This window comes from Geotrypetes seraphini, chromosome 7 (assembly GCF_902459505.1).
Source record: "Geotrypetes seraphini chromosome 7, aGeoSer1.1, whole genome shotgun sequence".
Lineage (NCBI taxonomy): Eukaryota > Metazoa > Chordata > Amphibia > Gymnophiona > Dermophiidae > Geotrypetes > Geotrypetes seraphini.
The window spans coordinates 116,161,789-116,177,715 of record NC_047090.1 but is presented as its reverse complement, the minus strand read 5'-3'; the positions used below and the strand labels follow the sequence as shown (position 1 = coordinate 116,177,715).

Here is a 15,927-nt window from a genome sequence, read left to right as displayed (position 1 = left end):
TCTTGAATCCCTGGAGGGTGTTTTCTCCTATAACAGCCTCTGGAAGAGCGTTCCAGTTTTCTACCACTCTCTGGGTGAAGAAGAACTTCCTTATGTTGGTACGGAATCTATCCCCTTTTAACTTTAGAGAGTGCCCTCTTGTTCTCTCTACCTTGGAGAGGGTGAACAACTTGTCTTTATCTACTAAGTCTATTCCCTTCATTATCTTGAACATTTCGATCATGTCCCCTCCCAGTCTCCTCTTTTCAAGGGAGAAGAGGCCCAGTTTCTCTAACCTCTCACTGTATGGCAACTTCTCCAGCCCCTTAACCATTTTGGTTGCTCTTCTCTGGACCCTTTCGAGTAGCACTGTGTCCTTCTTCATGTACGGCCCAAGTCTTCATGTACGGCCTAAGTCTTTATACAAAATCAGGAGCAGATCATTCCTTAAAGTCTTTATTAAACCTGGAAAGCAATGTGAACTGGGCTTTGGGTAAAACCTATATTGGTTGTGTATCCTTGAAACATTTAGGTTGATATTCAAAGCAATTTAACCAACCAGAAATGGCTCCTGGCTGGTTAAGTTGTTTGTTCAGGACTAACCACTCATTTTCAGCAACACTTAACTGGTTAGTGCCAAAATGAAAACTGGCTAATCTGGAGGCAGAGTCAGCACTTGGCTGGTTAAGTACCGATATTCAGTGCTTAACCAACCAAGTTAACCTTATAAATAGGACTGCATAAAAATCAGTCCTATCTTGCCATAGCTGTTATCAGTCCTATCTTGCCTATCTTGCCATAGCTGGTTAAGTGCTGAATATCACATTTAACCAGCTATGTTTTAGCTGGCTCCACAAACTTGGGAATTCAATGCCGAAGCCCAGACATAGCCCGGTAATGAATTTCCAGGCATAAGGCTAGTGGCAGTTCACAAAACACTGAGTGCCACTAGCTGAATATTGACTGCATTATCTTTAGAAATTATACAATCCTGCCAATGGAGAATATGACTAGTGATACTTTCTTGAATAGCACAAGCTTAAAATTATTGAAGATAACTTGTGTTGCTCTGTGATGAAAGGAGGCAGACTTTGGAATGATGTAATGCATTCTAGCAAATGCTGATCCACTATGCATTTGATTAAAAAAAGAAGGAATAAAAAGAGAGTATAAGAGGGATGGATGGATTTTCTTTCTTAAATTTATTTTTCTGAAAAGCTAGATTGCCTCTTGACCTGGAAAAGACTTTTGTGCAGTCACACAGGTGTGATGTTGAAGTCATCTGAAAGAGACAGCCCAGAGTCTCTTTCCCCAGCTATCTTTTCTGGTTTTCTAAGAATCTGAGCATCGACTTGGAATCTACCATTCCTCAGCACAGCTGCTCTGTCCTTTGTGTTATCTATTTCATAGTTGAGGTCATCATAGGCATAATTCACATTCCCACTTGGGAACGTCTGGAGTTTGTCTACTTCGAGTCCATTGATGTCCAAATGAGGACCATGGTCTTGATCTGGAGATGCCCGTGAACTGGGACAAGAGCTGCAATTTCCATCAAAGCCTGAATCTTCTTGGTCTAGGACTACTTTGAAACTGCAATTGGAGCCAATACCTTCCATGACCCAGGAACCATAGGTGGGGTTCCAGAGGTTTTGGGGCTTATTTTTTAGCCTGTGCATTATCTGAAGCTTGGACTGTTCTATAGAGCTGGAGTTTTGATGGATCCAGGACTTACTGTTGGAATCTGTAAGGCACGATAAACTTGGGCTCTTCATATTCCAATCTCCAAGACTCTCTACCAGCAGCTCTTGTGGATGATCTCCAAGTTTATGAACTGTATGTTCTGCTTCTAGTTTTCCAGAAGTCAGTTTCGGCCTGAGGATGGGTGTCGCCAGCAAAGGAACTATTTCACTAGCGGTTGGTTGCATAATGCTTTCCCCTTCATCTTCTGATGCTGGTCCACATTCTATTGGCAACTCCGTATTGATTACATCAGGATCCTACAAACAAAAGACCTTGCATTCAGAACCTGCTGAAGTGAAGCTTTAAGCTAACTATGGCAAAACTGACAGTGAATTAGGACATTGAAAATAGCTTTTTCACTATAATGTTTAATATTTACATACCAAAAAATGCTGGAACATTGCAAGCAACTGAAAAGGGACAGGTTGAATCAACCTTTTCTCCATGGACAAAAGTTTTCAAGTTCTCACCTTCAGTTACAGTTAGTTATGTGATATAGGACAAGAGGGGGGGGGAAGCTGAACTAAATTTAGGAGGTAATTTTAGAAGCATCTACACATGAAAATAGATGCATTTGTACATTTAGATGGCATATAGGTATACAGTACAATTTGAGAAAGCTGTGTAGATGCTGCAGGACAGAGGTTTCAAGGGAGCGCAGTTAGGGCATGTTTTGGGTGGACTGAAAAAATTGTTTATGTAGTTCCTATTCAGTGACATTTCTAGACAAAAATATTTGGGGTAGCAACAAGGAAGAAAGCCAAAATAATATTTCCACACATCATACACACCACATCAAACAACCCTCTCCCCAACCCCCTTTTTAAAATTAGTACTGCTGATTTCTTCAGATGCTTGCATGCAGACTGTAGAGTCCCTGAGTAAGAATCCTCTGGGTATCAGGGAACCAGCTGCATAGTTTCTCCTCCCGTCGCAACAAGCTGACAGGCACCAGAAGTAACAATGAGTATTCCCATTTTCCCTTGGGAGGGAGGGGTCTGAAAATTTTGGTTTTAAGGGTTTCTGAGTTTAGGATTAGGTTCCCCCCTCCTCCAAAACCCTAAAATCATTATTTTTTTATTATTATTATTTTTTTTTTTAATGAGCTCTCATGGCCCATTTTAGGCACAAATTTTCTGGTGGTGGCCATCTTGGATATAGGCTTCATCTCAGGGGGATCTTTCTCCCAAGCAGGCATCTCCACCTCATACCACGCCAGCTCCTAGTGTCAGTGGCCCTTCGGAGCAGAAATGAGATGATTGGAAGTCTTTTTCCATGCTTTTGTCACATGGCTGTTCGGCATCGGTGGAAGATTTGAGATCCCTGACGGGGTCTGGTAGTCAAGAGGCAGGAGTGGCAGTGGATCACTGTGATGAGCAGTCTGTTTATCGCCTTTTCAAATCATCTTCCATTTCCTATGTCATTTCTGACACCTTCTCTACTTAGAAGTTTGAAACCCAACAGCCCTCCACCTTGCAGTGCTCCGTTATGTGTGGTACTAATGCACAAACAACATTTGTTCCTACTCATCCAGACATCACCTGCTTAATCACTGACCAATGGAAGTCACCTGAAGGCTCTCTAAAGGTGGCCAAGCCTAAGGTGGACTCTGCAGTAGCACAAGTGACCAAGTGTATCTCCCTTCCTAGTAAGGGTGGAGTGATGCTAAAGGACACACAGGACCATAAGGTGGATGTGGTCCTTAAAAGATAGTTTGAAGTTCTGGCTTTGGGTATAAAAACTGCAGTAGCAGCCTCCTTCATGGCCATGCAGACTAGTTCCTCAGAGCTTGGGGATGCTTAAGGAGGAAGTGAATTATGTGGTTGATGCTCTTTATCACATCTGAGTCCTGAGTAAGGTTGTGGCTTATTCTGTTTCTGCCCACCGAATTCTCTGGATCAGACAATGGGTGGGTGACTCAGCCTCCAAGGCCACTCTCACCAGATTATCCTTAAAGGGGCTGGACAATCTTGTGGCCAGTGTGCAGATTGCCATCCTAAATCCCTTCTGGACAGCAGGAGCCGTTGTTCTGTCGGGGATGGCAGAGACAGTTATTATGTCTCTAACAGATCCAATTTTCCTCTGGTTACTCTTCTCAGAGGCCCTTTCAGGGGTCCAGATAGATTTGGCAGCCCAGGGGTTCCCGTGGTGGCTCAGCCTCCAAGAAGCAACAATGATGCCAGGATGACAGTCACCACTCCTTATTATCAAGTGGCTGTCAGCTTTCTGGAAGGAATGGGAACAGATTTTGTCCAACTGTTGGGTTCTGGACATTATTCGGGAAGGGCAAAAAATTGAGTTTTCTCAGCCCCCTCCAGACCTGTTCCTCGACTTCCCAGCTGGATGACCGGAGAAGGCCAGAGTCTGAGTGACAGTTCTTTGACTCTTGGACGTTCATACCAAAGAACCAGTTCCCAAAGAAGAATTGGACTCAAGCAGATACTCTTCATAGTGCCCAAGAAAGGCACCAAAGATTGGAAGCCCATTCAGAATTTGAAGTCAGTAAACGAGGCCCTAAAGGTCTTTCACATGGAGACAGTCCACTCCATTATAGCGGCGGTGGCTCTGGGAGAATTCCTTGCCTCTCTGGATTTGACACAGGTGTATTTTCACATCCCCATCTTTCCGGATCACAGGAAATATCTAAGACTCAACGTTCTGCAGTGATACATCCAGTTTGTAGCACTCTCTTTCAGATTGGCCACGGTTCCACTCACCTTTACCATGGTGATGGTGGTTGTAGCAGCCCACCTGCGCAGGATAGGTGTCAAAGTGCATCCTTACCTAGATGATTGGCTGATAAGGGGCCCCCTCTCTAGAGGATGGCAAGCACACAGTTCAGCAGGTGGTGAGCCTCCTACAGAGCCTGGGTTAGATAGTCAACTTCCGAAAGAGTCACCTTCAACTGACTCAGTGCTTGTAATATCTGGAAGTGTGCTTTGACACGGCACACGGCCATGTTTTTCTTTCTGAGCAGATCATGGAGATCTTGACTCTTCCAAGCCCCACAGCTTGGCATTACCTACAGGTGCTAAGCTTGTTGGTGGCCTCCCTGAATGTTGTTTCCTGGGTGAGAGCTCACATGCACCCCCTCCAGTACTTTCTTCTTTCTAAGTGCAACTGTCTAAGCGCAACTCCCTGCAGACACAGCTCCCCTGGACTGTGGAGGCAAAGTGCAGCTTGTTTTGGTGGCTCCAGGGGGATGTCTTTCAGAATCAATGCATGGGTGACACTCACAACCGATGCCAGCCTAAGTGGTTGGGGGTCTCACTGTTGGCAGTTGACCAGGGCTGGTTAACCCCATCAGAAAACAAGTGGTCCATAAATCGTCTGGAACTGAGAGCCATTCGATTGGCCTTGCTGGAATTGCAATCTTTCCTGACAGGGAAGGCAGTCAGGATGTTTTTAGACAATGCCACCTCAGTGGCTTATGTGAACAGACAAGGAGGCACCAGAAGTGCTTCCCTTCGCCTGGAGGCATGGATGTTATTCTAGTGGGCAGAACTTCACTTGCAAGCTGTCTCTGTTGCCCATGTGGCAAGGGTAGAGAATGTCCAGGCTGACTTTCTCAGCAGGCACAATCTGGATCCGGGGGAGTGGTTTCTGTCCCAGAAGAAGTTTTCCCTCATTGTTTAGATTTGGGATAAACTGGACATGGTTCTAATGGCCACAGCTAAGAAGGTGAAAGTAGTTCACTTCACACTCTAGTTCTGCCCTGGCTCACAGAATAGCTTCTCTTTTTTCCCCCCTGTAGGCCATGGTGGGTCAGATCATCCACAGAATAGCAAACCATCAGGGACTGGTGGTTCCAGACTGGCCCCACAGGCCTTGTTATGTGGATCTGGTGCGTCTGCAAAGAGGCAAGTGCCTGAAACTGCCAATTCATCTAGGGCTCTTCAGTCAAGGCTCAGTTCTTATGGAGAATCTGGAAAACTTTGGTCTTCCAGCATGACTTTTGAGCACACGACCCTAATTTGGGAGGGTTACTCAGAGGTTGTGATTACAACTCCCCTTAGAGCAAAGAATGCAATGGTTGCGGCTTATGCTAAGAAATGGAAGACCTTCCAGTTATAGTGTGCTAAGGAGCAAGTGGAGCCTGAAAAGGCTCCCATCCTGGTGATCCTTGCTTTCCACCGATGAAAACAAAAAACTGTGGATATAGATGTTCTGGAGAGAATTTATTATACACTGACATATAAAAACATGAAAATTCAATTTAAAAAGTACAATGATAAAAAATACAGTGATAAAAATCCAACCGGACCTTGCAAACTGATCTTCAAAAGGGCAGTTTTGTCTCTCAAAGTGCAGGTAGCTGATATCTCATGCTTTTGGGCTCAGAAAGGCTTGCGGTATCTGGTTTCTCACCCAGATGTCACTCAGTTTTTGAGGGGGGCACTCAGATTGTGACATTTGGGACATTGCTGAAACAAGGCTGCCCTGTGAACTTCTAAAAGTTAAGTTACTCAGCATTTCATATTCTGCTCTTTTAACTGGTTTTCAGCATTATATCTGCTTAATTTCTCTTCTCCTCCCTGTTTCTTACTAAAAAATATATTAAAAAACACAAAAAAATAAACCCTTCTCTTTCCTCTGTTAAATCTTATTTCCTCTTCATAGGAAAAAGGGTAAGACTTTGTTAACTCTAATTAAATCCTGGTGCCTGTGGCTCAGGGTGACTAAAGTAGGGAAAATCCTGTTATAAATCCTGTGTTTAGGGTAGCACTGATAGAACCTGCATTTTTGTTTAAAATACTGTGTTTTAGGTGGTATAGAGCCTATATTTCTGTCTTACTAGTGTTCAGCCATTGTTTTCTGCTGATTAGGTGGAGAAGGGAGGGGCTCTGTTTTACTTCTAAGGTTAATTGCATTATCTTTGGGACATTGCTGAAACAAGGCTGCCCTGTGAACTTCTAAAAGCTAAGTTACTCAGCATTTCATATTCTGCTCTTTTAACTGGTTTTCAGCATTATATCTGCTTAATTTCTCTTCTCCTCCCTGTTTCTTACTAAAAAAAATATAAAAAAACACAAAAAAATAAACCCTTCTCTTTCCTCTGTTAAATCTTATTTCCTCTTTCACTTTCCCTTCATAGGAATAAGGGTAAGACTTATAGTCCCACCAACCCCAGGGACCACTATTCATATATAGAGACCCATATAATCAGGACTTCACAACCAATCAAGATGACCTTTATTCTATGCAATCACTGTGGTGCTTTAATTCCAAGACATACTATTTGGAGGCTTAAGGCTTGCCCCATCTGTCTTCAACTTGCCAGTATTAAGGAGGAGCTCGGCAAACTTAAACAGGAATTGAATACAATTAAAGCAGCTTCCATCACTCCACAAAATCATACCAACTTACCACCTCTACCTCAAAGAATAAAACAGCCCAGGAATAAATGGGTCACAGTAGGCTCAGGAAGACTGCGACATGTAACACAGAAACATCCACCTTCACTAATATTACCTCTACAGAATTCCTTCGCTCCACTAGTGCACTGCGATACTCAGGAAAACAGAAGGGAGGTGGGACTGGAACCAATGAAGGTAACTCAAGAGAACAAGCGCACCCTAAGTACAAATAAAAAAACCAAAAACAGAAAACTATTACTGTTGGGGGATTCCATCATCAGAGGCATTAACCTTGGAACACAGGGCAAGGAGACCAAAATAGTGAAATGGCTTCCAGGATCCTCAGCTACCAGGAGTTCAAGGCAAATACTGACTATAATTAAGGAAGAAACTAAGGATTTTAACACTGATGTTGTTATCCATTTGGGAACAAATGACCTGGCCAACAACTCCACACTTGCAGCACAGAAAGCTTTTCGGGAGCTTGGTGAGGGCATGAAACCTTTTGTAAAGACTTTAGCTTTTTCTGAAATACTGCCTGCATATGGAAAGGGAGAGCAAAGAGTGAAAAACACAGAGGACTTCAATAGATGGCTCAGAGCCTGGTGTCATCAAGAAGGCTTCAGGTACATAGGAGGATGGGGAAATACATGGAAGGACAAGAAGCTATATTACACTGATGGGCTACATATTACTACAGCAGGAAAAAGAAACCTTGCAGAGAAATTTAGACAATATTTTTCTAGGCATTTAAACTAGAAGGTGGGGGTGGTGTTTGTACGAAGGACAATTATAGAGACCACCCCCGGCAAAAGAAAAGATGTGATAGTAGTAAAGGCTGCAACATAAGCAATATCAGCAACTCATTTCTTAGTATTGCAACGGAAAGTGAAACGACACAAAAATCCATACGAAATAGGAGATTATCGCTGAAAAATAGCTGGAAAGCGATGACCACAAATGCTCGCAGTCTAAGCAACAAAGTTCATGATCTGCAAGCCCTGATATTAGAGGCAGATCTAGATATTGTTGCTATCACAGAGACATGGTTCAGTGAATCACATGGATGGGATGCAAACATACCGGGATATAATCTTTTTAGGAAGGACAGAGATGGTCATAAAGGTGGAGGAGTAGCTCTCTATGTAAAGATCAATATCCAAGCGACCGAAATGCAAGGGACCTGGGGAGAGGAAGAAGCGATATGGATTGCTCTGAAAAGAGAAGATGGAACTTCTATCTACGTGGGTGTAGCCTACAGACCTCCGACTCAATCGCAGCAAATTGATAAGGATCTGATAGGGGATATCCAAAAGTTTGGAAGGAAAGAGGAGGTTCTGCTGTTGGGAGATTTCAACCTGCCGGATGCGGACTGGAATGTTCCGTCTGCGGAATCGGAAAGAAGTAGGGAGATTGTGGATGCCTTTCAAGAGGCTCTGCTCAGACAAATGGTGACGGAACCCACAAGGGAAAAAGCGATATTAGATCTGGTCCTCACAAATGGAGAGAGTATCTCTAATGTTCGAGTGGGTGCTCACCTGGGTAATAGCGATCATCAAACGGTTTGGTTTGATATAACGGCTAAAGTGGAGAGCGGCCGCACGATACTTAAAGTCCTAGATTTCAAACGTACGGACTTTAATGCAATGGGAAAGTACCTGAAGAAAGAGCTGTTAGGATGGGAGGACATAAGAGAAGTGGAAAGACAGTGGTCTAAGCTGAAAGGAGCAATATAAATGGCTACGGACCTTTATGTGAAGAAAATCAATAAAAACAAGAGAAAAAAGAAGCCGATATGGTTCTCCAACCTAGTGGCTGAGAAAATAAAGGCGAAAGAGTTGGCGTTCATGAAATATAAAAAAACCCAAGAAGAGGAGAGCAGAAAGGACTACAGGGTGAAACTGAAAGAAGCCAAGAGAGAGATACGTTTGGCGAAGGCACAGGCGGAAGAACAAATGGCTAAAAATGTAAAAAAGGGAGATAAAAAATTTTTCAGATATATTAGTGAAAGGAGGAAGATAAAAAATGGAATTGCTAGGCTAAAAGATGCTGGGAACAAATATGTGGAGAGTGATGAGGAGAAAGCAAATGTGCTAAACAAATACTTCTGTTCTGTGTTCACAGAAGAAAATCCTGGAGAAGGACCGAGATTGTCTGGCAAAGTTACACGAGAAAATGGAATAGATTCTGCGCCGTTCACGGAGGAGGGTGTTTATGAGCAACTTGAAAAACTGAAGGTGGACAAAGCGATGGGACCAGACGGGATCCATCCCAGGATACTAAGGGAGCTCAGAGAGGTTCTGGCGAGTCCTATTAAAGACTTGTTCAACAAATCTCTGGAGACGGGAGTGATTCCTAGGGATTGGAGGAGAGCGGATGTGGTCCCTATTCATAAAAGTGGTCACAGGGACGAAGCAGGAAACTACAGGCCGGTGAGCCTCACTTCAGTTATTGGAAAAATAATGGAAGTGTTGCTGAAAGAAAGGATAGTGTACTTCCTTGAATCTAATAGGTTACAGGATCCGAGGCAACATGGCTTTACAAAAGGTAAATCGTGCCAAACGAACCTGATTGAATTTTTTGATTGGGTGACCAGAGAGCTGGATCGAGGACATATGCTAGATGTAATTTACTTGGATTTCAGCAAAGCCTTTGATACAGTTCCTCATAGGAGGCTGTTGAACAAACTTGAAGGGCTGAAGTTAGGACCCAAAGTGGTGAACTGGGTCAGAAACTGGCTGTCGGACAGACGCCAGAGGGTGGTGGTTAATGGAAGTCGCTCGAAGGAAGGAAAGGTGACTAGTGGAGTCCCTCAGGGTTCGGTGCTGGGGCCAATCCTGTTCAATATGTATGTGAGTGACATTGCTGAAGGGTTAGAAGGAAAAGTGTGCCTTTTTGCAGATGATACCAAGATTTGTAACAGAGTAGACACCGAAGAGGGAGTGGAAAACATGAAAAAGGATCTGCAAAAGTTAGAGGAATGGTCTAATGCCTGGCAACTAAAATTCAATGCAAAGAAATGCAGAGTAATGTATTTGGGGATTAATAATAGGAAGGAACCGTATATGCTGGGAGGAGAGAAGCTGATATGCACGGACGGGGAGAGGGACCTTGGGGTGATAGTGTCCGAAGATCTAAAGGCGAAAAAACAGTGTGACAAGGCAGTGGCTGCTGCCAGAAGGATGCTGGGCTGTATAAAGAGAAGCATAGTCAGTAGAAGGAAGAAGGTGTTGATGCCCCTGTACAGGTCATTGGTGAGGCCCCACTTGGAGTATTGTGTTCAGTTTTGGAGACCGTATCTGGCGAAAGACGTAAGAAGACTTGAGGCGGTCCAGAGGAGGGCGACGAAAATGATAGGAGGCTTGCGCCAGAAGACATATGAGGAAAGACTGGAAGCCCTGAATATATATACCCTAGAGGAAAGGAGAGACAGGGGAGATATGATTCAGACGTTCAAATACTTGAAGGGTATTAACGTAGAACAAAATCTTTTCCAGAGAAAGGAAAATGGTAAAACCAGAGGACATAATTTGAGGTTGAGGGGTGGTAGATTCAGGGGCAATGTTAGGAAATTCTACTTTACGGAGAGGGTAGTGGATGCCTGGAATGCGCTCCCGAGAGAGGTGGTGGAGAGTAAAACTGTGACTGAGTTCAAAGAAGCGTGGGATGAACACAGAAGATTTAGAATCAGAAAATAATATTAAATATTGAACTAGGCCAGTTACTGGGCAGACTTGCACGGTCTGTGTCTGTGTATGGCCGTTTGGTGGAGGATGGGCAGGGGAGGGCTTCAATGGCTGGGAGGGTGTAGATGGGCTGGAGTAAGTCTTAACAGAGATTTTGGCAGTTGGAACCCAAGCACAGTACCGGGTAAAGCTTTGGATTCTTGCCCAGAAATAGCTAAGAAGAAGAAAAAAAAAAAAAAAAAAATTTAAATTGAATCAGGTTGGGCAGACTGGATGGACCATTCGGGTCTTTATCTGCCGTCATCTACTATGTTACTATGACCCCCCCGTTACTGTCTTGGGATCTCAATATGGTCCTAAAGGGCCTGTCCCATGCTCTATGTGAACCTCTGACGGAAGCTTCCCTGTTGGATCTTACCATTAAGACAGTGGTTTTTTTGTTGCCACAGTCTCGATGAGAAGGAATTCAGAGTTACAGGCCCCTGTACTCCAATTTACAGAGATGGGTGTTTCTCTGCACACAGTACCTTCCTTTCTTCTGAAGGCAGTTTTTGCCTTTCATGTATGTTTGTATGTATGTTTTTGCCTTTCATGTATGTTTGCAACCTATCCTTGAAAACTGGAGAGGTACCAGAGGACTGGAAACTGGTGAATGTCACACCTATCTTTAAGAAGGGATCGAGAGGTGACCCCGGGAACTACAGGCCGGTGAGCCTGACTTCAGTTATAGGGAAGATGGTGGAAGCAATGATCAAGGACAGTATTTGCGAGCACATCGAGAAAAATGGCCTACTGCGGACAAGCCAGCACGGATTCTGTAAGGGAAGGTCGTGCCTGACAAACCTTCTGTACTTCTTTGAGGGAATAAGCAGTCAGGTGGACAAAGGGGAACCCATAGACATCATTTACCTCGATTTTCAAAAGGCCTTTGACAAGGTGCCACATGAAAGGCTGCTTAGGAAGCTGTGGAACCACGGGGTGGGCGGGGATGTACACAGATGGATCAAGCACTGGCTGTCAGGTAGACTACAGAGGGTCGGAGTAAAGGGCCAATATTCTGACTGGTGGGGAGTCACGAGCGGTGTGCCGCAGGGATCGGTGCTGGGGCCGCTACTCTTCAACATATTTATCAATGACCTGGAAACGAAGGCAAAGTGTGAGATTATAAAATTTGCAGACGATACCAAGCTCTGCGCCAGAGTTAGGACCAGGGAGGAGTGTGAGGAACTGCAAAGGGACCTCGATAAGCTGGAGGACTGGGCAAACAAATGGCAAATGCGCTTTAACGTAGATAAATGCAAGGTCATGCACATAGGGAAAAAGAACCTGTTGTTCGAGTATAAAATGGGGGGGAGATTGCTGGAAGACACCGGACTTGAGAGAGACTTGGGTGTGCTAGTGGATCCATCCATGAAACCATCCGCACAGTGTGCAGCAGCCTCGAAGAAAGCCAACAGGATGCTGGGCATCATCAAGAGGGGCATATCAACCAGGACGCGGGAAGTCATCATGCCGCTGTATCGAGCGATGGTGCGCCCACATCTGGAATACTGCGTTCAATATTGGTCGCCGCACCTCAAGAAGGACATGGCAGTTCTTGAGAGAGTCCAAAGGAGGGCAACGAAACTGGTAAGAGGGCTGGAAAACTGCCCATATGCTGAGAGGCTGGATAAACTGGGGCTCTTCTCTCTGGAAAAGAGGAGGCTCAGGGGGGATATGATAGAGACCTTCAAAATACTTAGGGGCATAGAGAGGGTGGACAGGGACAGGTTCTTCAGACTAAAAGGGACGACAGGTACGAGGGGGCACTCAGAGAAACTGAAGGGAGATAGGTTCAAATCAAATGCAAGGAAGTTTTTCTTCACCCAAAGGGTCGTGGACAAATGGAATGCGCTCCCGGAGGAAGTGATCCGGCAGAGTACAGTACAGGGATTCAAACAGGGATTGGACAGATTCCTGAGGGAAAAGGGGATCGTGGGGTACTGAGGGAGGTGCTGGGGTGTTGCATAAGTATAGACAGCTCACCAGGTCGTGCAGGTGCAAGGCCGGAGGGTTAGGACATTGATGGGAAGATAGGACTTCGATGAGAAACCTAGGGGGCAAGGGGGCCCCTTCTGGTGATTAAGGCAGGTCATGACCTGTTGGGCCGCCGCGGGGGCGGACTGCTGGGCGGGATGGACCTCTGGTCTGACCCGGCAGAGGCACTGCTTATGTTCTTATGTCAGTCAGGAGATTCATTTACCTGCTTTTCATCATACATGTTTGGCGAAGCAGGACAGACTTTTGGGAAGGCTGGATATGCACAGAGCCTAACTTATCTATCTGGAGAGAACTAATGATTCCAGACTTTCTTATTATTTTTTTGTGCTGACCAGCCACTCGAGACATGGCAAGCCAGCTTCCAAGGCTTCTGTTGCCAGATGGATTTGAATGGCAATTTCATCTTCCTACATTGCCTGTAGGAAACAGTCCCCATCTCTTTCGTTAGTTGCACTTGGCAGGTTGGTTCCTAACTACTCATGTACGTAATTTATTGTTCACTGTTTGCTTGTTAAATGTTTATTGTTCTCCACTACAGAAGGGGAGGAGTTAAAGATCTTAAAGTGATACCCTTCTTCAAATTCTCAGTTAATGGGAATCAGCAGCTAAAGTATGGACTCCTGTGAATATTAACAGAAACAAGATTATCAAGGTAAGAGCCTAATTGTTCATTGAGTAGCAATGAAAACCTCATACCTGGGTGCAGTACTTGATTCTTTCTAAAATTGTGGAGAAATCGGGCCTGCATTCTGGACTGTGTTGCCAACACTGCGTCATGATCCTATAACTGAGAAAGAAATCATATAAATGTATGAGAAACCATATTTCTTGATAACTTGATCAACAATGAGTCTTCCTGTTAGGATCATAGCTGGGGTAGAGTGGAAAGGAAAACAGCAGCATAAAATACATCTTTAAGAATGGTGTACATTGAGTTCTCATAGAATGCATGTATAAGGTGACCATACGTCCTGTTTTGAACGGGACAGTCCCGTTTTCAGGGACAGCGTCCCGAAGCTGTGCGCAGGGACAACGGGACAGGCGATCGCTTTCTGTCCCTTCCTGCCGCACAAAAAAAAAGCCTCCCTCCAGGCCCGATTTAAACCTCCTTCCAGATCCGCTGCTCCTCTGCTTACACCCTCCCACTAATTGCGCCTAGAAGCCTTCTTTCCGACGTCAATTCTAACGTCGGAGAGGATATTCTGGGCCAGCCAGGCAGCAATTGGCTAGCCCGGAATGTCCTCTCCGACGTCAGAATTGACGTTGGGAAGAAGGCTTCTGGGTGCGATTAGCGGCAGGGTGTAAGCAGAGGAGCAGCAGCGGTGGACCAGGGGAAAATTTAAATCGGGCCTGGAGGTAGGCTTTTTTTTCCCACGGTAGGGGGGGAAGGAGATAGGCAGGCAAGCTGGCTGGCTTTGCGGCAGAGAGGTAGGTAGGTAGGCAGGCAGGTTGGCTGGCTGGCTGGCTGGCGGTTTGGGGGAGGTAGGCCGGCAGACTGGCTGGCTTTGGGGGAGGTAGGCAGGCAGGCAGGCAGGTTGGCTTTGGGGGAGGTAGGCTGGTTGACTTTGGGTGAGGTAGGCTGGCTGGCTCTGGGGAGGCAGGCAGGCAGGCTGGCTCTGGATGGCTTTGGGGGAGGTAGGCAGGCAGGCTGGCTGGCTTTGGGGGAGGTAGGTAGGCAGGCTTTGGGGGAGGCAGGCAGGCTGGCTTTGGGGGAGGTAGACAGGCTGACTCTGGGGGAGGTAGGTAGGCAGGCAGGCTGGCTCTGGGAGAGGTAGGTAGGCAGGCAGGCTGGCTCTGGGGTAGGTAGGCAGGCAGGCAGGCTGGCATTGGGGGAGGCAGGCAGGCAGGCTGGCTTTGGGGGGGCAGGCAGGCTGGTTTTGGGGGAGGCAGGAAGGCTGGCTCTGGGAGAGGCAGGCAGGCAGGCTGGCTCTAGGGGAGGTAGGCAGGCAGGCTGGCTTTGGGGGAGGTAGGCCGGCAGGCTTTTTGGGAGGGGGTGGGACAAAGGCTGGAAGGCAGTGAGGGGGGAGGAAGGAGGATGAAGAAAGGAGAGAAAGAGGCAGAGAAGGGGGGGGTTGTAAGTAGAAGAAAGACTAGAGAGATAAAGGCCTGGACCAAAGGGGAAAGACAGGAGGCAGAAGCAGGACTTTGGGAGGTGCAGACAGAGGGGGAGAGCCCCTGAGGAAGAGCAGAGAGAGGCACGATCATAACAGAGGAGGGAGACCTGGAACAAAGATACAAAGGAGAACTGACCCTGGATCTGGGGGCACTAAGGACACAGGAAGGAGGCACTGGAGATACTAAGGACATAGGAAGGAGGCGCTGGGGATACTAAGGACATAGGAAGGAGATGCTGGGGGCACTAAGGACATAGGAAGGAGGCGCTGGGGACACTAAGGACATAGGAAGGAGGCACTGGGGGCACTAAGGACATAGGAAGGAAGGAGGGAGGGAATAGAAATGAACCATTGTTGGGCCTGAGTGCAGAAAGAAATGAAAGAAAGGATGCACAGTCAGAAGGAAACGCAACCAGAGACTCATGAAACCACCAGACAGCAAAGGTAAGAAAAATGATTTTATTTTCAATTTAGTGATCAAAATGTGTCAGTTTTGTGAATTTATATCTGCTGTCTATATTTTGCACTATATTTGTCTATTTTTCTATAGTTACTGAGTAACTCTTCGCCAGCATGAGCAGCATTTCCAACTTGCTGCCTGCGCCGTCCTCTCCCCCCCCCCCACCGGTGCAGTGGCGTGTGGTCAGGACCTTCAGGGGATTTGCACCATCCTCTAAAGGCCCTGAGGGCACTGCTCTGAATTTGATTGGTTGAGCAGGCAACAAGCATATGCTGCTCATTCAAATTTGAATCAGTACTGTCAGGGCCTTCAGGGGGGGTACAGAGAATCCCCAGCGCAAGAACCCCGCTTTGTAACTCATGCAAAAAGTAAACAAAAAAAAATAAAAAAAGCAGGGCTATAGAACTGGGGATTCACTGATTCCCCTGAAAGCCCTCACCGCACGCCACTGCTGATGTTACTTCCTGGTCCCACAAATACCTTCCATCTCTTTGTCTTTTGCTTTAACTAATTGTACAAGTTGTTGAAGTTCACAGGATGATGTTAAAATG

General features: G+C 45.9%; 1 protein-coding gene across 5 annotated transcripts in view; it reads right to left on the bottom strand.

The window, feature by feature from the left end:
- Window positions 1–266: 266 nt before the first annotated feature.
- LTK (leukocyte receptor tyrosine kinase) overlaps window positions 267–15,927 on the bottom strand; it is a 257,225-nt gene continuing 241,564 nt past the window's right edge. For all 5 annotated transcript variants that reach the window (XM_033953192.1, XM_033953193.1, XM_033953194.1 and 2 more), the window contains 2 exons: window positions 13,499–13,589; window positions 267–1,976 (listed from right to left, as the gene is read on the bottom strand). In XM_033953192.1, the coding sequence (XP_033809083.1) occupies window positions 1,236–1,976; window positions 13,499–13,589 (832 nt within the window). In that variant the 3' untranslated portion in view covers window positions 267–1,235. The remainder of the gene's footprint in view (window positions 1,977–13,498; window positions 13,590–15,927) is intronic.